The sequence below is a fragment of the Phascolarctos cinereus genome, unplaced genomic scaffold (assembly GCF_003287225.1).
Source record: "Phascolarctos cinereus isolate Bilbo 61053 unplaced genomic scaffold, phaCin_HiC Scaffold_4;HRSCAF=312, whole genome shotgun sequence".
In the NCBI taxonomy this organism is placed as follows: domain Eukaryota; kingdom Metazoa; phylum Chordata; class Mammalia; order Diprotodontia; family Phascolarctidae; genus Phascolarctos; species Phascolarctos cinereus.
In genome coordinates, this window is record NW_027555847.1 from 483,004,899 (window position 1) to 483,030,305 (window position 25,407).

Consider the following 25,407-nt stretch of genomic DNA (forward strand, 5'->3'; position numbering starts at 1 on the left):
TAATACCAAGTGTAGTAGGAATACACATTAAGGCTGTTTGTGAAATGACATGATATATTATTTAGTACATATATCACCAAAAAAGAACTGACCATGTAGCAAGAATGGGCTCCAAAGGAAAAATGAGAAATCGCATATTCCTGAGATATTTTAAGAAGCAAAAAATATTTTCCTCATCTTTTCACTACCCCTAAATCTTACTTAATGTAGGGCAGGGTATATATGACTATATCAGTAAGAGAGCTATAGGACTGTGAAGTGGGGATGAAGTTAAGGAGAGAAAATTATGGTGATGAATGACTAGATGGTAGAAATGGACTCCCTTGTTCAAATTATTGATACTCTCTCCTTTTCTTATAACCCTATGAAAGATGTATTATCAGTTAGAGATTTTTATATCCTAAATCTAAAAGTCAAATATACTTTGGAATTATAGAATTACATGCATACTTTTTCCTCCTTTTGGCTGTAGCCTGAACTTCAGTTCTATTCATCCTATAGCTTTGGAATTGCTACTTCCAGAAAGTCCCTCTATTGTTATAGCTGGGGATTTGGCATCCATCTACTAGAAGGAGATGTAGGGCTGTGCTCTTGTGAACATGGGCAGAGGTAGAAAAAGAGGCTAGTAACATTCTGTCACTACAGTTTCCTTCAAACACCTCTGACCATACAATTCCACAGACTCAACTTGATTTCCTTTTCAGAGAATGAGAAGAAAGCTCAGAATGGCAAATTTTACAAACAATAGTTCATTGTCTAAGCAGCAACCTTAAGACAAAATTAAAAATACATTTCTGCTTTATTTTAATTCTTTGACATGTTAATAATGTTTTAATATTTTGTAGTATTTGAAACAGTCCAAATTAAGCCTCTTGAAGTATTTCCTTCAAAATTTAATGTTGGGCTAATCCCTTAATATTTCATTGTAAACAGTCTGCATAATGCAAACCTAAAGCTTTGTTGTTGTTCTTTTTTTAAACTCTGCCTGTTGCACAGGAATGCAAAATATGGGAGAATTTTATTTTGATTAAAAGTCCTTAAATTGTTGTTACTATAGCAATCTCTAGAACAGAAAATTTTATCTATGACATAAAATTCTTTTTATTTTTAAAAGCATATTACTATGGAATAGCCTATTCTTTCCCCCACTAGCATGCAGATTTAACAGATGGATTAGCAAAGTGTAGGAAGTGCTAATGATGGAGAAAATTACTACTCTCCAAAAAGGTTCTCATAATGGAGGGTAGCAGATAGAGCACTGCCCTGGGAGTCAACAGATGAGGGCTCTATTTTTATCTCAGGCACAGACTCTTTATGGGATAAAGACCCTGCAAATATGTCAGGTTTTTTTTTTAAAGATCTAACCTACACACACAAACACACACTCACATACATTCACACACCACCTTTTTTTTCTGGCGGGGGGAGAATGCTATTGAATACTTTTCAAGGTCACAAAGGATTACTAAGTAATAATTACAACTCAGTTCTTTGAGACAGTCCCTATGCTTCTTTTTATGGTGAGTATTGTATGAAATTGAGCTTGATGCCACACCCATTTGATGTTAACTGAAACTGATTCATCTCATTCCAAAAATATCTTCCACAGAAATGAAGCTTCTTCCAGAGTCACAAAGACACTCAACCAACTGCAACCCTATTTCCAAAGCAATCCAATTAATCCTTTCTTTAAATATCTGGAACTTGTTCAAGAGACTGTCTTGTGGCACATGTGATGAAAGCTTCAATACAACAGATGTTCACTTGTACCATTATAAATTTCTTCCAGTTTTTTATGGATGCTAGAAAGCCTGACAATTCAGAAAATGTTGGAAAAAAATAAAACAAAAATATTGGATTAATATAATTATAAAGTGAATATCTTAAGATGCTATGCCAATAATTGACATCACCTAGGGAATTCAATTCAATTCAAATCATCAAACACTTATCAAACAATTACTATGTAGCAGACACTGTACCAGGCATGGTAAAAACTAAGACTCAATGAAAATAGTCCCAGCCCTCAAAGAACTTATATTCTAATGGAGGGAAACAACATGCATTAGGATGAGTGAATATAAAATATGCACAAAATAAATTTAAAACAATTTGAGTTTGGGAGTGCTAATAACTAGGTTGGAGAGGTGATCAGAAAGGCATCTGGGAGGAGGTAATACATGATTTGAGCCTTGAGGGAAGCTATGGATTTCAAGAGGTAGAGGTAAGGAAAGAGAACACTCTAGGTGTGGGGAACAATCTTTTCATAAGCACAGGGCTGGGAAATGCAATGTCAGTCAGAGACAGTAGATAGTAAGTCAGTTTGGCTGGAATTAAGAGTGACTGAATAGTAACATAGAATCAGTCTAGATGTCATTGTTCATTGTGAAACCATGCAAATAAAAATCACTTTAGTCTTGGCTAATGAGCTTATAAAAAGATAATAGCCTCATAGATTGAGATTTGACAAGTAATTAAATATCAAATTAAAGCAGAGAGCTAACATAATATAATGCACAGATAGCTGGCCTTGAAGCCAGGAAGACCTGGGTTCAAGTCCTGCCTTTGATATATGCTGCTTTTTTTACCCTGGAGAATTCTTTAACCTCTCAATACACTAAGGCAGCAACTCTAAGATTAAAATGTTCTCTATAGCAATGAAAGTACAGATTTTTTTTTATTGTTTTTACCCCTTTGACAGCTATCCGTTGCAGTTGATAGGGCATTGATCCTGGAGTCAGGAAGACCTGAGTTCAAATTCAGCCTCAGATACCTACTAATTGTGGGATTCTTGGATAACCACCTCCCTCAGTTTCAGTATCCTCCACCATAAAATGAAGATAATAGCACCTACCCCTCCAGGGTTGTTTTGAGGATAAAATGAGATAATATTTGCAATATTTCTATCATGGATATTTATCCCTACCCAAATTAAAGCAGAGTAATATATACTTGGTAAGGGAAGAATACAGTTGATAATTTGTATTTGTCTATGGAAATAAATATATTCATTGAGAATAAAAATGTTTGGTCTCTGTGAAATCAGTTGGAGGTTATATAAAGAAAGTAGTAATGGAGAGGCAAAATACTTTTACAGCACTGAAGAAATACTTAAAAAGAATTTCACTATTGCCATAATATGATTTAATTGAACTCTAGGGTTATTTTTTTTATGGACTCAAGCTATTAAATCCAAAGTAATGAGGCATTTTACTTGCCTTGATTTTACCTCTTTATTAGTAGAAGTTTACTTTCCTACCTCTTCTTAGGCTGTGCACCACCACAGGTGAATAGCATATCTGAGAACAGTCCCCAAAAGGGAATAGAAGAAATAAGTTAGAGGAAGCAACAAGCTTAATTTATTGACTTGTTGGCCTTCACGTTTCATTTTGAGGTCTTCTTTATAGCAATTTTGTTTCTTGTACAGACAAAACATTTTGAAAGAAAATAGTTGTTGGTATGAGCCCAAAGGAAAAAGTCAAATTGAATAATCCTAATTTGAAATAAAGGGTATTGAAAGGAGTATATCATGAGGTAGGGCCAAGATGGTGGAGTAAAGGTAGGGAATTGCCTGAACTCTCCCCAAAACCCCTCCAAATACCTTTAAATAATGACTCTAAACAAAAAGGATGGAATGAAACAGTTTTCCAGCCCAAGAAAGGAAAGTGTGTTGCACTAGGGTGAGGAAGGAGTACAGTCCAGAGCAGGCTGTGCCAACTCAGACCCAGCCCCAGCAAACCAGAAGCAGGCCTTGAGACGACTGAGTCAGTGGCAACAGTGGCAATTTCCAGACTTGTCAACCCATAGATGGTAAGGGGATTGTACAGTGGGTGAGAAGTAGATTTATAGGGTTCCTTTGCTGACACCAAGGGCAATGTTGCATTACCTATACTTGGATCTGGGTTACAGTCCTGGGTCTTGGTCCCAGCTTGAGAAAAAGCAGCAGCACAGCAGAGCTTGTGACCACAGAGGAACAGAGACTCTGGTTACAGTTCCAAAGTTGAAGAGAGTGCTTGTGGTCATTCACAAACCAGTGCACAGTACAAGAGGGTAGTAAAACACACCTGTCCCAAGATAATACCACCTTGGAAGAGCCCAAAACTTACAAGTACCCAGAAATACCTCTGAAAACAGCTGTGAAAAAAAATGAGACAGTGCCCTCTTCACTTGGGAAGCAGAGTCCCACTTATGCAGCGAGTTAAAAGTCAAGAAATAGGCTAGAAAAATGAGGAAACAATGGGGGAAAAATCCTGACCATAGAAAGTTATTATGTTGACCAGCTGACATTTATATGGTGACAAAAACACACTCAGAAGAAGACAATAAAGTCAAAATTCCTTTATCCAAAGCCTCAAAGAAAAAAAATATGAATTAGTCTCAGGCCATGGAAGAGCTGAAAAAGGATTTTAAAAATCAAGCAAGAAAGATAGAGGGAAAATTGAGACAAGAAATGACAGTAATGCAAGAAAATCATGAAGAAAAGAGTCAACATTTTGCTAAGAGGCACACACACACCCACACCCACACACACAAATACAGAAGAAAATGACACTGTAAAACAGAATAAGCCAAATGGTAAAAGAGGCACAAAAATCAGAGAAGAGAAGAATGTTTTGAAAAGCAGAAGTGGTGAAATGGAAAAAAAAAAACATAAAAAATTTACTAAAGAGAATTCCTTAAAAAGTAGAATTGACTAAATGGAAAAGGAGGTACAAAAAACTCACTGAAGAAAATAATTTCTTGAAAGTTAGAATTAGGCAAGTGTAAGCTAAAGATTTTTGAGACATCAAGAAACAATCAAAATCAAAAGAATGGAAAAAATATAGAAGAAAATTTGAAATATCTCATTGGAAAAACAAACTGATCTGGAAAATAGATCCAGAACAGAGAATTTTAAAATTACTGGACTATCTGAAAGCCATGATCAATAAAAGAGGCTAACCATCATCTTTCAAGGAATTATCAGGGAAAATTGCCCTGATGTTCTGGAACCAGAAAGTAAAATATAAATTGAAAGAATCCACTGATCATCTCCTAAAAGAGATACCCAAATGAAAACTCCTGGGAATATTGTAGCCAAATTTCAGAGCTCCCAGGTCAAGAACAAAATATTGCAATCAGCCAGAAAGAGTCAATTCAAATATCATTGAGCCACAGTGAGGATGAACCACAATTTAGCAGTTTCTACATTAAAAAAATCGGAAGTGTAGGAATATGATAGTCTACAAGACAAATGATTATCACCAAGAATTACCTACCTAGCAGAACTGAATATAATCTTTCAGGGAGAAAAATAGATATTCAATGAAATAGAGGACTTTCAAGCAATTCTGATTAAAAAGACCAAAGCTGAATAGAAAATTTGACTTTCAAAGTACAAGATGCAAAAGAAGCATAAGAAGGTAAAAAAGGAAAGAGAAATCATAAGGGATTTCATAAGGTAAAACTGTTTATATTCCTATATGGGAAAATGATATTATTAACTCCTAAAATCTTTCTCATTATTAGGGAAAATAGAAGTATATATAGACAGAAAGCGCAGGTGTGAGCTGAATGTGATGCTATGATTATTTTAAAAAATAAAATCGAGGGAAAGAAGACTTCCCTGGGATAAGAGGAAAGGGAAAATTGGAATGGGATAAATTATCTGACATAAAAGAAGCCTGAAATAGATTTTATACTGGAGTTGAAAATATTGGAAACTGGGAGGAGAGTACATGAACCTTGTTCTCATCAGATTTGCCTCAAAGAGGAAACAATATATACACTCAATTGGGTGTAGAAATATATCTTATCAAAGAGGAAAATAGAAAGGGAAGGGGATAATGGGGGGAACTGATAGAAGGGAGGACAGTTTGGAGGAGATAAATATGAGGAGCAAAAGACTTTTGAAAATGGACTGGGTAAAGGGAGAGAGAAAGTAGGATAAACAGGAAAAAACAGGATGAAGGGAAATAACATACTTGGTAATCATTACTGTGAAAAAATCACCATAAGTTTCTCTGAGAAAGACTTCATCTCTCAAACATAGAGAAAACTGAGTCAAATTTGTAGAAATAAGAGCCATTGCTTAATTGATAAATTGATATCAAAGGATATGAACAGGAAGTTTCCAGACAAAGTAATCAAAGCTATATATAGTCATATGAAAAAACGCTTTAAATCAAAAGGCAAATTGAAACAACTTTGAGCTACTACTTCACACCTGTCAGATTGGCTAATATGACAGAATAGGAAAATAACACATCTTGGAAAGGACGTGTGAAAATTAAAAGACCAATATACTATTGGTAAAGTTGTATACTGATACAAGCATTCTGGAGAGCAATTTGAAATTGTGCCCAAACCATTCATATGCTTTGACCAAATCTGTGTCCGAAAGAGATAAAAAACAAAAAGGAAAAGGACCTATATGTACAAAAATATTTATAGCAGCTTTCCTAGTGGTGGCAAAGAATTAGAAAGTGAGGGTATGTCCATCAATTGGGGAATGGCTGAACAAGCTGTTACATATGACTGTGGTGGAATATTATTGTGCTTTAAGAAACGATGAGCCTGATGCTCTCAGAAAAAAACATGGATAAGGGGCAGTGAGGTGGCACAGTGGATAGAGCACTGGCGCTGGATTCAGGAGGACCTGAGTTCAAATCTGGCCTCAGGCGCATAACACCTATGAGCTGTGTGACTCTGGGCAAGTCACTTAACCCCATTGCCTAGCCCCCACCCCCCCAAAAAAAAAACCCACATGGATAGTCTTACATGAACTGATGCAAAGTAAAATGAGTAGAACCAGAGGACATTGTACACAGTAACAATAATATTGTATGATGACCTATTATCAATAATTTAGGTATTCTCAGCAACCAATGATCCAAAAAAATTCTGTAGGACTTATGATGAAAGGTGATGTCCATCTCCAGAGAGAGAACTGGGAGCCTGAATGCAGATGAAAGGTGCTTTTTTCTTTACTTTATTTTTCATGGGGTTTTTTTTTGTTTTTTTTTCACAAAATGAATTACATGGAAATGTGTGTTGCATGACTACACATGTATAACCTCTGTCAAATTGCTTGCCTTCCGAGTGAGGGAGGGGTGGGAGGGAGTGAGATAATTTGGAACTCAAAATCTGAAGATTAATAAAAGGAAAGGTGTCTATCAACTGAAAATATACCAGGTCTTAAATGAATCTTTTATATATCATTAGGCAATCCAGTTCCAAAAAGTAATACACCCACATGTGGACAATAACAATTAAATTAAATAAGGTAAAAATAGGCCAATAAATTCTCATGGTTTGGCAAGAAAAACAAAAACAAAAATAAAAAACTTCACTGAACTAGACAAAAATTTCTCACAGTACCCAAACCATGATGGAAATAACATTCCTATTGGATAAGATTTTAGTATCCATTATAAAGGACAAATGATGGCATGACTTCAGGATGTGGGATCCTTAGGTCTTTGAGCTCTTCTATTGTGACCCTTTGCACAATTATCTAGTCCTCTGTGCCTCAATAGTGGGTATGCAAATGGTGAGACATGTATAAATTGTGTAATTCAAAGTGTGCAAATGTAGAGTGAGTCCTCAACAAATCCTGCTGACTCAGTACAAACAATAGTGGAGTAAGAGAGCAGATCACCCCTTTGACCCAGCAATAGCACTTCTAGGGCTATATTCCAAAGAGATCATACAAATGGGAAGAGAACCCACATGTACAAAAATATTCATAGCAGCTCTTTTTGTGGTAGCAAAGAATTGGAAATTGAGAGGGTGCCCATCAATTGGGGAATGGCTGAGCAAATTGTGGTATATGAATGTAATGGAATACTACTGTGCTATAAGAAATGATGAACAGGCTGGCTTCAGAAAAACCTGGAAAGACTTGTATGGTCTCATGCTGAGTGAAGTGAGCAGAACCAAGAGAACGTTGTACACAATAACAGCCACATTATGAGATGACTAATATTGATAAATTTAACCCTTTCTAGCAATACAAAGATCTAAGACATCTCCAGAGACCTCATGATGGAAAATGCTATCCACATCCAAAGAAAGAACTATGGAAGTTGAATTGCTATTTTTTTCCCTCCTCTATTGAGTTTTGTTTCCTCTTTCTGATGGTTCCTCCTATTGGTTTTAATTTGTACTTCTAACATCACTAATGTGAAAATATGTTTAATAGGAATGTAAATGTATAAGACTAAATCAGATTGTGCGTCGTCTTGGGGAGGGTGGTGGGGAGGAAGGGGGAGATAAATTTTAAACTCAAATGCATATGGAAGTGATTATTGATAAATCAAAATGCATTAATAAAATATATTTTTTAAAAGACAGCAGATCACATATTAAAAGATAATGTAGTGGCAGAAGTTTTGTTTCCTACCAAGTGATGCCACAGGTAACATCAGGACAGACCATGTGATACATTAGTATCCCCTAAATGCTAAAAGATCTACAGCAAAGCTTCTAAGGCTTTTTGCAGACAATCTATGTAAGGTTAAAGGGAGGTATCACAGGGTGGAAGAGCAGTTAGATGGCTAGCCTTGGAGTCATGAAGACATAAGATGAAGTCCTTTTCTCACCCATGCTAGCTACATGACACTCAACAATCCTCTTAATCTCTCAGTGTCAGAGACAATTATCTGAGACCACAAATTACAGTCCTAAATTCTAGACTTTCATTGATGGAAATTTCCACAAACCAATGAAATCATACATCCTGGGAGAACATAGATATTAATTATAATGCACAAGAAGGCTGGGATGAACCTGTGAATGATCTTGTGTTGTTCTGTTTTTTCAGTCATGTCCAATTCTTTTTTTTTTTCATGTCAAATACTTTGTGACCCCATTTTGGCTTTCCTTGACAAAGATATGGAAGTGGTTTGCCATTTCCTTCTCCAGCTCATTTTATGGTTGTGCAAATTGAGGGAAAAAGGGTTAAGTGCCTTGGCCAGGGTCACACAGCTACTAAGTGTCTGATGCTAGATTTGGATTCAGGTCTCCTAGACTTCTGGCCCAGCATTGTATCCATTGTCCTACCTAGCTTACATGTGAAATGAATACTTGCAGTAATAACAACACAACCATTTCAGTATTCAAATATTCAGGATGTCAGAGGTGCATAAATATCTATTGAGAACCAATCACTAGGATGTTCTAAAAAATTTCCTATTGCCTACTTCAATTCTTTTGGATAAACACTTTGAGACAAAAGAGGGATATAGTCTTAATGAGCTATAAATGCTTAATTTTCCCTTTGTTTCTTAATGTGCATTGTACTATAACCAAGTCTCAGTGGAAATAGCCTGAAAATTTCATATCACTTATTTCAAAGAAAAAACATGAAAGCATTGTCAACTGCAATTCAATGGGAGCAGTAGCTCCTGAAAGATAATGAGATAAGTCCACAAAGAATATTCTTATAGGAGCTAAGTGAATGGTACTGAAGACTGACTCCCTGATACGAACACCTAACCTCCTTTGAGAATCCAAGTTTAAAAAAAGAAAAATGTCTTTTTTGAAGAAGAAGATCTACTTATATCAAATTTCTGTTCACATCTACTTTTTGAAGTAACAAAAAGGATCAGCTGTCATTGACAGGGAAGGAATTTTAAATAGTTCACTTACTTGTTTTGTTGAAAGAAATAAGATGATTGCAGTATAATAGGCATGTTTAAATAGATTTAGTATTCCAATTAAAATTGTTTTAACATTCAAAGATAATGGTAAAAAGAAGTATTATACTGAAAAGGGTACTACATTTAGAGGCATGAGACCTGTGTTTAAACATTACTTCTTTTATCAGGTGGACCACAGGTAAATCACTTAAAATCTTTGAGACTCTTTTAATGCATCCTTCAATATATTAATATAATAACAATATTCTACACAACCCACAGGGTTGTGAGGAAAATGGTTTGCAAATTGTGAGATGTTATATAAATGTGAGCTACCACAAAATGTGGCATACTGGATTGAGAGGCTGGGAGACAAGAAAACCTAATTCAAGTCCTGTTCCTGAAACACATGTAGCTATATCACCCTGGGCTAGTCACTTAACTTCTCTACTTGACCTAGACAAGAACAGTTAGGTGGCAGAATGGATAAAATGGTGGGCCTAGAGTAGGAAAGACTCATCTTTCTGAATTCAACTCATACACTTACTAGCTGTGTGACCCTGGGCAAGTCACTTTACCCCATTTTCCTCAGTTTCCCCTTCTGTAAAATGAGTTGGAGAAGGAAATAGAAAATCACTCCAATATATTTGCCAAGAAAACCCAATATGTGTTCACAAAGAGTCAGACATAACTGAAAAACAACTGAACGGCAACAGCTGACCTAATCAATTCTCTAGGGAAATAACCTATAGAGAAGGTGTAAACCTGTATTAGAAGAGGTAGATTCCTAATCTGGGAGTTCCCTATGCTAAAGAAATCACAGGCCCTCCCCCTATCCATATTTCTATCAGGATTTTAGCCTCTATTTTCTAAATCAGATTGCATTGCATCTGTTTTGTCATTTTTTTTTGCAATGTTTATAAATTTATAAAACTGCTTTTGCCAATGGTACCTAAGCAACCCTGATAACTTAAGGTTGATGGAGAGGCATGTCACAAAGAGATTTTCTTCTTAATAAATGAATAAATCTTTGGTTTTTATTTGGTTTGTTTGACTTTTAAAGGACCTAATAAAAGGATTTGTTCTGTGAATTTTGGATTCAGTCAAAGGGCCACAGGTTTCCCACCCCTGAATAAAATTCCAGACATTGATTTGTTTCAATCCATGTGTGATCCACTTTTTACTTGAATCATAATCTTTTTTTGCAATTCACACTAAACTTAAAGAGATTCTAATAGGAGTGAACCCCTTTTCTCCCTAGGTATCCCATTCTAATTTTAAACAGCTCTAATTATGAAGGTGTTTTCTTGTAAATGTTAGTCTTTTATAGTCAGGCCTGAATACCCATTGTTTTTATATCTCCAGTTTTACACTGACTTGGCTCAGTACCTTGTGGGTATGGCCATATGTTAGGATACTTTAAAGATACACATTGATGAAAGGCCATTCATTTGATGAAAAAAATATATTAGTCACATTGTCAAATCTCATGTAACATTGTCCTAAGTTGTAGTCATTTGGAAACACTATGCACATAGTCCAGAATGGCTATGCCAATTCACAGATTTACAGATAATTCATCAATATTTCTATTTCTCCAAAACCTCCCTAACTTTTGACAAAGCATAAGTCTATAAGCCCAAAATGATAAAAAAAAAAAAGGAAAAGAAAAAAGGATCTATATAAAGGAAAATATTTGTAACAGCTCTATTGTGATGGCAAAAGAACTGGAAACTATGTGGGTACCCATCAGTTATGGAATGGTTGGATAAATTATAATAAGATAGTACCATAAGGAATAAGAAAAGGGATGTATTTAAAGAAACCTTTGTATGAATTGTATTTGTATGAATTGCTGCAGAGTGAACTGAGCAGAACCATGAAAATAATTATACATAACAACATTATAAAGACTAACAACCTTAAAAAATTTAAGATGCTTGATTAAGGCAATGGACAACCATAATTCCAGGGGACTTATATGATCCATGCTACTCACTTGAGGGCAATGAGGGGATTGATTCAAGACACATAATAGGACATACATTTTTGAATGTGGACATGTAGGGGTTTGTTTTGCTTGACTATGCACATTTGTTACATGTGTTTTATTTTTCTTTTAAATTGGGGAGGGGTGAGAGAGAGAGAGAAGATAGATGCTTGTTAATTTAAAAAGAAAATGAAATTAAAAAAAGAAATACCATGTGTAATCACATCAACTTTCTTTTGATCAAACTTAACTTTTTGTCACTGAAAATCCAACCTCTCACCTTTGCTGTATGTTCCTTTTTAGGTAATAGAACTAAACATGGACAACTCTGTAGGACATGACATTTCAAAATAAAAGTTGATGCACTATTTGATTGAAGGTGCTTTATCGTGGATAAGAAACTAACATCGAGTCTGGAAATCAGAGGAAGGAGAAAGTGGGCTTCTTTGAATGAAAAAATCAGAGCACAAGGATTCCTTTTTGGGAGTAGACATTAATATTTGAATAAATAAGGTCCTTGAGAGTAAAATCTGCATGGAAAACAAAACTTTGTTATAGGGTAAAATAAAAAATGGAGGGGGTTAAGGAGCAATAAAATCCTATAAAATGACATGAACTGACAGGAAAACAAACCCACAGATGATGCTTTCCATGGGCATGTGAATGGAAATGAATTTACAGGGGAAAAAATCCAAACTACATTTATGAAATGGCAAGCTTTGTCATGTACTAAATGTAGCTCCGTTGTGATCACCACTCCTTAAAATAGATATAACAGAAGTGAAAGAGGTCCAAAGGAAAGCAACAAGCATGACCAAGGGAATGGACATTGAACATGCAAAGACAACCTGAAATGATGAGGACTTTTGAATCTGGACAGGAAACAAGTAAGAAAGGGTATAATCAAAGTCACATACATTTTGGAAATCTGAGTACAGACTCATTTAATAAATATTAGGACACTAGATAGAGTTAGGAAAATTTTGAAGCTCTGATTTTAGGGTTGGTGAAAGCAAGCATTACTTTAGACACTGGACATTAAACATAGGAACTCATCACTCTAAGTCTGAAAATATAGTTTTAAAGCAAAGTCATGAAACTATGAAAATGTTTATGACTCATAATGCTTAATGAAGGGATGCTAAAGCTTTCCAGAATCCATCTTTTTATCACTGACAGGGATAGGTAAATCATTTTATTATGGCAACTGTCAGAAATGGGTATTAGACCATATAGGAGATATCTCTGAGCCAACATGGCAATACAAAAAGGTGAGCAAACGAACTAAAATGACCAAACAAAAAAAAAAATAATTAATTTATCTTAGTTTTATCAGAGGAAAAATAGTTGAAAAGCTATATGTTTGTTAAATGAATTTAAATACTTAAAGATAAGCAGTTTTATTCATTCTAAAAATGATAAATTGTTTAGAGCTCTAAACTGTTTTACAATATTTATTCTTATGAAGGCACAATTTCACTTATTCAGAAATTTATGGAAAACATTTGGATTTAGTTATTTAACTTAATGCCTACATATGTAGTAGGTACTGCCTTTAATGTGAGATTTCGTAATGACTGCAGTATCTTCCTTCATAAAGAGTTTTTTTTATGGAATAAATATTCAGCTTCATCATATGTTGTGTTCTACAACACTCATTTTATTTGTTAGGCAGCTAAGTGGTGTACTAGGTAAAGTGCTAGATTGGAATCAGGGAGACCAGAGTTGAAAGAAATCTGCCTCAAATACTTACCAGCTATTTGACCCTGGACAAATCACTTAACCTAACTCAACCACAGTTTTTTTTTCACCTGTAAAATGAGGATAATAAGAGTACCTAATTCACAAGTGATTGTGAGAAAGTGTTTTACAAAACTTAAGGCACTATATAAATGTTAACTATTAGTATTATCATTATATTTGGATTATAGTACATTGTTAGAAAATACATTTCTGAAAAATACATTGCAGTGCTTCCAAATGGCTTCTTTCTCTACTTAACTTTTTTCAAACCAGGGCAATGATGTAGATATCAAAAAACCCTTTGTTTCATAGTATTTGTCAAAACTTTTATTTCTCTTTGAATTGTTTCCCTCCTCCCCCCCCACCACCACCATGAAATGTATTGTAACAAGTTTTATTTTTCTACAGTTTTGGACCACTTAGTTCTTGCCTATTCAAAGAACCTATTTCCAGAACATAAGGAGTTAAAAGTAGAGTGAATAGTTTACTGAAAATTGCCTTATTAGGGACAAAGTTCATCTATCTTACACCAGAGTGAATTATGGAATTGTATTAATGTGGCAAAAAGAAGACTGAGCTAGGAAAGACTTGCATTCCAATTCCCACTCTGACATTTTCCTAGCTGTATGACCATGCAATTCATACAAGATTCTGAGATTCAATTTGCTTACCTGTAAAATTAGGTAATAATATTCTCATTATGTATATCACACAGTTGTTATGAGGAAACTAAATTAAAATGCTGTAGAAATGTTAATATAGCGTATACCTTTTGTAGAATTAGAAAAAATATTAATTTAAACAAAATAATTCAAACTCTTTTTAGCACCTTGTGAATTCTTGCTGATTGATTTCTCTGTTTTAAATTGTTTTAAAAATTATATTCTTACTAGCTTGGATTGGTACTTAAAGGTCATTGGCTAAAGTAGGGGGAAAGAGTTATCCTAATCAATCTTTTGTGCCTACTACATATCCCACACTACTCTAGCTGTTAATGATATAGACAAAAATGCCATGATCCATGCCCTTAAAGAGATTATATTCTATTGGTGGGATTCTAGAAGCTATAAGATGCATGGCTGCATGACTGGTTGGAAAAACGGGAAATTTTGGCACCTTGGACATTCTGCTTGCTTATATTTATTTTGACACATATTTCTTTCTGATCTTCACAGCATCTCTTGTACATATTTCCTTCTCTCTATTCACACAGTTAACACACTAGTTGAGGCCCTTAATCCCTCTTGCCTAGACTACTGTAGTCTTCCAATGGTCTCCCTGACTCCAGTTTCTCTCCACTCCAATAACAACAAAACAGGTGATTTAATGGCCTAAGTTTCTTTTCAGGACCTATCTGCAAACTAATTCCACTATAAATAGTTCAATAAATACTGTCCTGGCCCATCAATGATTATAGTAAAATATAGAGTTGGGAATGTCCATTAAGTAGCCATTTCTCTTGAGGTCAAGTTCAATTTTTTTTGGTCTTACTTATGTTCTTTCTATAATGCTTAAGAATATCTTTGTGCTTAATACATATATATACTGCTAACATTAAAAAAATAAATCTTACATTTATTTTTCATACCTTGAAGATTTTAAACATAATCTCATAAACTGAGAACGTTTTTTCTGCTCTTGTCCAGTCCCAAGTGGTTACCTTTAAAATGAGAAAATTACATGGTAATATCATAATTGTTAGAAATATAATTCATTTTTAATTCCTCTAATCACAAAATGTTTATTCATAGAGACTTCCACAGATTAATTTTGTCCTGACTTTTTGCAAAAATGCTTACAGAAATCAGTATGTTGAAGTTTTTGTTTCTTTATTACTACTTTTTCTTACTCAATTTCCTTTCCACACCTTCAAAAAATACTTTATCACTTGTCACTGGCAAAAGGTCTAATGTGTCTGCATGTTTTATTTTATTCTTTGAAAACTTTTAAAAATACTTTTTATTTATTTTGTTAAATGTTTCCTAGTTACATGTAAAAATTAAAAATAATTTAATAATTTGAGTTCCAAATCTCTTCCTCCCTTAAGCTTCTCTCACCTCCCCCTAGAGAAGGCAAGTGATTTGATATGGATTATACATGTGAAGTCACCCAAAATATATTTCTATATTAGCCATGTTGGGAAAAAAATGTATAAACTATTAAAAATAAAGAAATTAAAACAAAAAGTTATGCTTCAATCTACATTCAGAATTTATCAGTTTCTTTCTCTCTGGAAGTGCATAGGATTTGTCATCATGGGTCCTTTGGAATTGTCTTGGATTATTGTCTTAATCAAAGTAGTTAAGTCTTCCACCACTGACATCTATACAATATGGTTGTTATTGTGTACAATGTTCTCCTGGTTCATCCCACTTCACATACAGTTCATGTAATTCTTTTAAGAATTTTTTTCTGAAAGCGTACTGTTCATAATTTTTATAGCACAATAGGATTCCATCACAATCATATACCACAACTTGTTCAGCCATTCCCCAATTAATGTACCTCCCCTTGATGTCTAATTCTTAAGCCACCACAAAAAAGAGCTGCTAAAAATGTTTTTGTAAAAAGATGTCTTTTTCCTTTTTCTTTGATCTGTTTGTGATACAGACGTGGTAGTAGTATTTCTGGGTCAAAGGATATGCACAGTTTATAGCCTTTTGGATGTAGTTCCAAATTGTTCTCCAGAATGCTTAGACCAATTCACAACTATACCAAAGGTGCATTGGTGTCTCAATTTCCCCACATTCCTTCTAACATTTGTCATTTTTCTTTTGTCAGGCTAGCCAATCTGACAGGTAAGAGGTGGTCTCTCAGTGTTGTTTTAATGTGCATTTCTCTAATCAATAGTGGTTTAGGGCATTTTGTCTGCATATTTTAAATGCATATTGGGAAGGCATTAAATTTCCTAAGTACTTCAGAAACAACAATTAATGATGTTTCACAAATAATCTGTGAAGTTTTAGTTTTCTTCCATTTTTCCTTCCCTCCCTTTCTCTTTCCTTTCTTTCTTACTTTCTCTCTTCTTCCTTCCTTTCCCTGGTAAACAAAGCAAGGAATTATAGAAGAGTTCATCATGAAGTGAACAAACATAGAGCTTTATCTATTTAAGAAAACTATTTCTATCAAGGGCTCAAAAATATTAAATTCATGAAAATCAATAGTTTTTTTCTTACTGTAGCATAATTAGTACACCAATAATTTGAAGATGATTATCTTATATAAAGAAATACTTTACATCTTATATAAGCATAATTTTAGTAGTTTAGAGATTGGTCAAGGGGTCTAAAATGATTTCAATTCCTCTTTTTTAGGGGTCAGAGAAGGCTATTAAAGTTAGAGCTAACTCAGATTCTATTATTGGAAGGGTCTAACTTATAATTTCCCTTGGAAATAGCCTTTTGATGGTAGTTGGATTTCTAGGAGAGCCCAGAAAAAGCTGCTTTAACTCACAATTGACCTAAAGTATGGTGTTATAAAGATAATACTGTGGTAGCTAACCATCATGCATGGATATCAAATGCTTTTCAGGTTCCAGCTTTGGGTATAACAATCTTATCTCCATGAAGGATACATGCTTCAACTTTATAACAGCAGGCTCATCTCTCCCTTCCATAACCTTTCAAACAGCAGAATCAGCAAGGTAAATGGTGAGGATAACCTATGCAGGAGATGCCTACCCATTTGTCCCTCACAGTTCTAATGGACGCCTTATACCCTCAGAAATCAAATGACCAGGGTAGTGAATTTTGCTGATACTGAGATGCCCCTTGTTAAGAAGGATATGCTCACAATGTAGAAATGCTTTGTTTGGTTAACTAATAACAACAGATGTACTTTAAATGCAAATTAAAACACAAGGCTGGTTTGATATTTTCAATTTGCCAGACAAGAATAAGGTATGGGTATGGAAAATAATTAATATTCAAAATATTCAAAATAAGTTCTATTATATACTGGCTGACTGACCAGTGATTGTTAAACTTTGATCTATACTATTTCTATGGAAATTTATCCATTAAAATTAAATACTTTTCCTATTCTTTTTTTAAAAACATTTCTTATTCTATCTGTTTCTTATTGCCTCAGCTTTGTACCCTCAAGGTAATTTAATAAACATCCTTAAAATTCTCCTGTGGCACGAATTATTTGTAAATGTACTGATCAATCAGAAACCTGAGCTAATAAAATCATTGTACACATTTCCTTTGTTCCTCTTTCCATGCACTCTTCTATCTAACGCTCAGACACAACATTAATAGATGATCTTGCTCTGATAGCATCTCATTATGTAATTTTTACGTTGTGTTGGTGACCATAACTGAATCCTGAGGTGACAGGTTGAACACTATCATTGTTTCTAAGGTTTGCAATGTGAAAAATAGTAGTTTTAGATTTTTCATGAGTTACCAAAATTAAGAAAAAAATTCAGGACAGTTCAATTCCAGAGTGAAAGCTCTTTAGGGCAGATTTTGGACTCTTTAAATTATTTCTTTACATTTATGTTTTTCTTTTTAAAAATATTTATTTTAATTTAAATTTATGTAATAAAACAAGCATTTCCATAACAGAATACAATAAAAAAAAGGTGACTGAACATGGAACTGCAAATCCATTATGTACAACTTGTTATTCCTTTTGAATAGGTAATAAAGTTATCACATAACTTTCTTTTTCTTTTTTTCTTTCCTCTCACCATATTCACTCTCTCTCTCTCTCTCTCTCTCTCTCTCTCTCTCCCTCTCTCTGTTCTCTCTCTCCCTCTCTACTTTTCTTCTTTTCCTCATTCTTTTCCTCTTTCCTTCCTTCCCCTTCTCTTTCTTGTCTTCTTTCCTTCTTTTACGGAATCATATAATTCGAGAATTGGAAAGGAGGTCAGGAGATAGCTAATCCAAACCATACCAGAAAAGAATCCTTATTTTAACATACCCAGAATGTAATTATCCACCCTCTGATTGAAAACCAACAAGCACAGGGAAACTAGCACTTCTCTAAGGAGCCCATTATGCTTTTGGACAGTTCTATTGGATTTTTTTTTCCTGACACAAAGCTTATAGTTGCCCCTTTGCAACTTTCACCCATTTCGTTGTTCCTGGTTCTAGCCTCTGGAGTCAAAGAGCAGAAGTTGAATCTTTCCTCTATGTGATGGCCTTCAGATACTTCATGATAGCTATTTTTTTGAGTTTTCTAGTCTCCAGACTAAAATGACCAGTTCGTTCAATTATTCCTCATATACTTTGTTTCTCTTTTTTTCTTTTTAGTCTGGATCTATGATTTCATTATTTTGGGAAGATCCTAAGGCCCCCTGGAATTCTACCAATGGAGCATAGCAACTCTTCTACAAATTATGGTCTTAGAGAATTACCTGAAGCACCGGAAAACTAAGTGACTTGCTGATAGTTGCACACCTAAGATGTCTCAAAAGCAGGACAGACAGCTAAGTCTACCCAACTTCTGAGGACAGCTTTTCTTAGGCTATACTACAATGGTTCTCATCTATATTTAGTAACAGAAATAAATTAAGTATAGGATCAATTTCTGAAGATTAGGCAGAAAAAAATTAGTAAAAATTAAAATGTAAGAAAATATACTTACTGGAGGTGCCAGAAATTTATAAAGAGAAGAGCCTCTCAGTGCTAAAAACTTTGGTGTATACTTCCGATCTTGAAGGGAATCTTGTTCTCGTTCTTCAGTCCAGCCCATGTAGACTATCTGGCAGGAAAATTAATAATGTTGACTAATGTCACATGAGTTTATCTTCATTAGAATCTGTTGTGCAAATATGGTAAAGTAATTCTAATTCTGATTTTTTTTACTAATCATTTTCAATTAAAATGACAAAAATAGCCACATGTTGAAAATTATTTTTTCCTTTGCACATGAGAAGGATGGCCGTTATAAAAACAAAAACATAGACTAAAATTTTCAAACATTTTCAACCCAAGATCAGAATGGCTTGAGAATTCCTATAAGGAAAACAAAATGAATGAAATGAAGGCCTGTTACATATGTTCTCTTTCCCTGAGGTTTTCTGTATTACCTTTCTATCTTTCCCATTTGAAGCTGATAGCCTCCCTTATCTCAGTATGGACATGAGATGCTCAGATATATGATGATTTTGCTTATCCAAGATGAGAAACTGCCACATTATTTACTGCTCTTAAATTTAGGTAGCAACAGGGCTTAGACCTGAGATTAATTTCATTGGTGTGGTGAACTCCCAGGTGAGGAAACTTTTTTTTTATGTATCATTGGCATCTTCTCTTCAACTTATAGTCTTAGAATTTGCCTAGAGAACTGAAAAGTTACTTGCCCAGAGTCAAAGAGCTGCTATGGATCAGAGGTGAAACTTAAACCCAGGTTGTCCTGATTTCAAGGCCAGTTTCCTATACACTATAACATAATATGTTGCTTCTTAAACTAATATTGATATATTTATGGCAATGGAATAACTGAAAACAAACCACTCTTTTTTTCCTCTCCATGTGACAGCTATGAATTGTTTATATAAAGCTCTTTCTAAACTTGAAAGTGATGTAATAATGCCAGTTATAATTCACAGTATCTAAACTCTTTGAGGACAGGAACCATATTTTTATTTTTGCCCTTTTCCATAACCACACTGCTTAGCATAATGCTTAGTGAATACTAAACATTTAATAAATGCTTGTTGATTTATTGTTATTACAATTATTATTAACAATGCCTCCCAGAAGCAGCACATTCTAACTATCCAATCTATCACTTAACAAGTACTTATTGAGGTGACCAGTCCTATGTTGCATAAGAGGTAGGTAGAACAGAGCAATCAACAAGCCACATGAAAGGATGCTCATGTAGATCATTGATCCATGCCAAATGGATCATGGCACTACACTGATTAAAGAATGAAAACTGGGTATTTTGTGATGCCTCCATGTTCAAGGGAATTCTTAGCTAAAATGTTCTTTCCTTCAAGTAATTTGCAATTCAAAGAGATTGAAATTTAGTTATGTATTCCAAACCAGTTACAGCCTCACTACGCTAAACTGGAGAATTCCTGGGCTGATTTTGGAAACAGGCAGATAATTGTCAAAAGATGAAATATGAGGAAAAGGAGCAGAGTCAAGATGGCAGAGAGTTAACAGTTTTGCCCTACCTCCCTTCACATCTTCCCCTACAAAAATTTTTAGAGTACCAGAATAAAACTTGACGTGGAAAACCAAGAAAAAGTCCCAGTGATGCATTTTTTTTTCAGCACAGGGTAGCTTAAGAAGAAAGAGATCTGTAGACACTGAGTTGGGGAATGGCCAGGAGCGTAAAATCAGGTGAGTGACACCTGGCAGCTTTCTCATCCATTTCCCAGTTCTGGGTCATAATTCCAGGGTGAGAAAATGGGCATAGAATTGAGGGAGCAAGGGCCCTATCTATGTAAGGAGCAAGGTACAAACTACAGGAAAAAAAATAGTTATGTGACTCTGAGCCCAAGAAAAGAATGAAGAATCACTTTATCCCCACACATAATCCTGTAGTACAATAAACCAGGGCAGAAGGAGAAAACCAATGCAGAGACAGCAGTTCAGTCATTCTGAACCCACAGAACCTTTCAACAGGGTAACTGACTATGTCTAGCAGCAGTCTATAAAAACCAAATCACACTCAAGTCAACAAACACAAAATAGGTCAGGAATGTTCAGAGTAGGCAAGCAGTAAATGGACGTCTCCCTGTCTCACTTTGGAAGTACAAAAAATCTACAAGTCCCCAGACTGAGAAATGAAAGCAGAAGAAGGATATAAAAGACAGGACAGAAGCTCAGACCAGGCATCCTCCCAACCTCCAAAGTGAGCAGAAGCCAATACTAACTTAAATTCCAAAGTCAAGAAGTAGACTGGAAACATGAATGAACAACAGCAACAACAAATAACCTGGCCATAAAAACTATTATGGTTACAGGGAAGCTGAAGCCATAAACACAGAAGACTATAAGCAAAGCCTCAAAGAAAAATGCAGATGGTATAGAAGGCCAACAAAATTCCTAGAAGAGTAGAAAATAGAGGTAAGAAGGTAGAGATAAAAAAGCAAAAAATGTTTTTAAAAATCAAATAAGAGTGGTAGCACATAAATTTGGAAAATAACTAAGAACTAATGCAAGAAAATTATGAAAAGAGAACAGTGTGGAAAAAAAAGGTACAAACAATACCAAAGTAAATCCTTAACAATTAGAATTATTCAAATGGAAACTAATGATTCCATGAGACATCAAGAAACAATAAAACATCAAAAGACAAAAAATAGAAGAAAATGTAAAATATCTCAAACGAAAAAGAATAAGGAAAGATAATTTAAAAATCACTTGACCACCTAAAAATCATGAACAAAAAAAGTCTAGACATTGTATTTCAAGGAATTATAAAGAAAACTTACTAGATGTCTTAGAACCAGAAGGAAAAGAAAAAAAAATATGAAGAAACTACCAGTCAACACTTCAAAGAAATCTCAAAATGAAAACTAGAATGTTATAGCCAAAATCCAGAACCCCTACATAAATGAGAAAATGTTGCAAAGAACCAGAATGAAATAATTCAATACTCTTGAGGTACATTCAATATCTTACATGATTGAGTAGAAACCAGTATAAAGGAGCAAAGGGTTTGGAATATGCTATTCCAGAAGGTAATATAGGATTACAACTAATAATAACCTGCCCAGCAAAACTGAATATAATCCTACTGGAGGGAAATGGATATTTAATGAAACTGAGAACTTTCAAATTTCCTGATGAAAAAAACAAAACAAAACAAAACGGAACTTAATAGAAAACTTAACATTTGAACACAAGGCTCAAGAGAAGTATAAAAAAGTAAATATAAGTAAGAAATCACTAACAGCTAAACAAGTTCAAACAATTTATATTCCCTATATGGGAAGGTGATTATGCAGTCCCTATGAATTTTATTCTGACTAGGGTGGTTAGAGGGAGTCTACTTAGACAAAAAGCATTAATGATTATACTATTTTGGGATGTTCTCAATAGAATAATGGAAGGGTGAGAAAGAGGGATGCACTGAAAGATCAGGGAACAGTGGTGAAGGATGGTAAAAAATATCTCAAGTAATGGGTCATGAAAAGATGAGTTTATTAGAAAGAAAAGATGCAACAAGAACTACTTCATGAAATCCTTAATTATTTCACAAAGCTTTAAGGTACTGTTTGGTTAGGCAAGGTAATCTGGTGATGAGTCCTATCAATGGAAAAAAAAAATTGAGCAACTAGTTATTGAATATGGGAAGTAGGACCTGGGTATGTTAACAATGAAGTAGAGAGTGTCCATTGAACTGAGTGAAATAGAATGTGGTGAGAGATGCAAGAAAATAACATAGACAAGTTGACAATGTACAAGGTGGAAATAAATGAAAGGCAGTGAAAATGAAACAGGAGTGTATCTAAATATGGGTCCTCAGAGCTAATTCCATGTTGAGCATAGGATGAGTGTGTTATAGGGCCATGAATGGACAGACAACTGTGTCCTGTGGACTTGGGGGGGAAGTTACCAGCACTGGATGTTTCCCTAATCCCCTAGGAGCAATATCAACATTCTGAAGACTATGATATAAATATCTGATCGTAATGGTTTTTAGAGTTCCTTATATCTGCCTGGGGCAGGTTAATAACATCTAATACCTCTTAACATAGTAGGAGCTAAACAAATGTTTGTTAAATGAAAGAGAGTGGCAGGGGAGAAGTCAGTGAACATAGTTTGATGCCAGCATAATTAGCAGCAGATGGGGTACGAATTTGAATTTGTTTGTACTAGGGGGAAGGCACAAGGAGGAAGTGGGCTGAGGACTCTAACACATGGGAGGTCTGTTTAGATTGTTATTTTTTAGTCTATTTCATGTGAGCATTTTGCATAGCTAATTAAATTACAAGCTCCTTGAGGGTATCTGCTCCACTTTGCCTTCAATCAGCTTCCTATTGGTATGTTGTTGAATGTGGAAACATTAGAGAATATGAGAGAATCTCTCTCACATATGCTTAATCAAATTGAATGTAATTTTGCATGAAGTTTGAGAAATGATCTAAAAAGAATGGTAATAAAATGTGGGTTAGAAGATCAACACTTTTTTCCAGAATGAAAAAAATGGGCAGCCAAGATGGTGGAGTGAAAGTAGTGGCTTGCTTGAGTTCTCCCCCAAACCCCTCCAAATACCTGTAAAAAAATGGCTCTAAACAAATTCTAGAGCAGCAGAACCCACAAAAAAGACAGAATGAATTAAATTTCCAGCCCAAGACAATCTGGATGGGCAATTAGAAAGATCTATCATGCCTGGCTGGGAAAAGAACCCAGTTTGGTGTGGGTACATAAGCAAAACGTGTCTCAGTGGGGGGGCAGCTAGGTGGAGCAGTAGATAGAGCACTGACCTTGGAGTCAGGAGGACTTGTGTTCAAATATCACCTCAGACACATAATGCTTCCTAGCTGTGTGACTCTGGGCAAGTCACTTAACCCCAGTTGCCTCACTAAAACAACAACAACAACAACAATAACAACAACAACAACAACAACAAAAACAGGCCTCAGTGAACCTGGAGCAGGGCTCAGAGGACAGCTGTGGCAGCTTCCAGACTTCTCAACACGCAAATGCCAAAGACAACTTAGAATGTCAGTAGGAAAAGCTGTGACTGTGGTAAGAGAGAAGCGTGGTCCCAGTCCCAGCCCTGCCTGCCGCCCCAGGATGGCGGCTGCTTCCAGAACGTCTGATACACAGACTGAGGGGGAAACAAGTGGCTGATTGCAGGGATCTTTTTGCTGGTGTAGCATTTTCTTGCTTTGCCCATGCTTGGATCTGGGTCACAGTTCTGGGTGGTGACCCTGGGGCAAACAGGAGTGCTGGCATGGTGGTGGTGCAGACAGTATCCTCCTCACAGTTCCGAGGCAGAAAAGAGTGCTTGTGGCCACTGATAGACTACAGCAAAGGCCAGGAAAGGAGTAAACACCTCACCCTTTATCATACCACCTTGGAAGAACTGAAAACTTACAGGGCCCTACAAGTATCTCTGAAAACAGCTGCATTTGAACAACATGGTCAGCCCATCAGAGTTGAGCTTTCTGAAATAGAGTTTGAAGGCTTGGGACTTTAGTTTAAGATCCTATCTCAGTGTCTGGTATCTTATCCTGCCAGTTAATCTTCAGAATCTTCCTAAGACTATTAGCATGATATTTTCAGACATATTGTCAACATTTTTATACATAATTAAAGATAATCAACAGTTGGGTATGGCATTAGTATTAAAAACTGGGGAAAAAGATTCTTGCAGAAAGTAGGATTTTAGCTTGTATATGAAGGAAGCCAGGGAAGCAAGGAGGTGACAATGAAGAGAGATAACAATTAATTCTTCAAATTAAATATGCAAATCATATTGTTGCTGAAGATTCACTACACTCCATAAATGAGAAACTCACCACCAGCCTACAAACATGAAAACTCATCATAAGCCAAGGAAGACTGCTGAGGGCATTTGTACTTTTCATCCTCCTTGTGTGTTGAGGGCCAGAGCTGGAAAAGTCTAAATATGGAATTAGGAATTTAGGTTAGAGCTTGCCTCTTCCCTTTTCCTACCCATAAAGGCTTAATTATGTTCAGACCATTTGGCTCACCAACTTTCTCGTGCCTAAATGGTTAGAATACTCTGACCCTTAGACTTTGATAGTAAGCAGGTGTGAACAATTAAGGATGCACATAAGGGCTGGGGTTAGTCAGATAAGAATGGTGAGAACACCTTGGGGATGATTGTTAGCTTTCCCTATATAATCCAGACCCTCAGGACAATAAATGGCTCAGTCTTTCACTGACCTGCCTGGCCCACGTGTCTCATTTTGCACCCATCTGTTTGATGCAATACTTGGTGGCGGGTGACAGGTGGCGCCCACACAGGGACCCAAAGAGGTACGATAGGAGTGACTCTCTTGGTGCTCCGGAGAAGAAAAAAGAAAAAAGAAAACCCTTGGTAGCTCTAGCTGTGGAAACAAGGTCCTTGGTGGCTCCAACGCTGTGAAAACAAGGTAAGAGAGCA

At 35.4% G+C, this 25,407-nt stretch overlaps 1 protein-coding gene across 1 annotated transcript in view; it reads right to left on the bottom strand.

The window, feature by feature from the left end:
- Positions 1–25,407, bottom strand: part of SNTG1 (syntrophin gamma 1) — a 489,887-nt gene that overhangs the window by 123,100 nt on the left and 341,380 nt on the right. Inside the window, 2 exon segments of the mRNA XM_078151780.1 lie at positions 14,942–15,013; positions 18,949–19,065. Coding sequence (XP_078007906.1) covers positions 14,942–15,013; positions 18,949–19,065 — 189 coding nt within the window.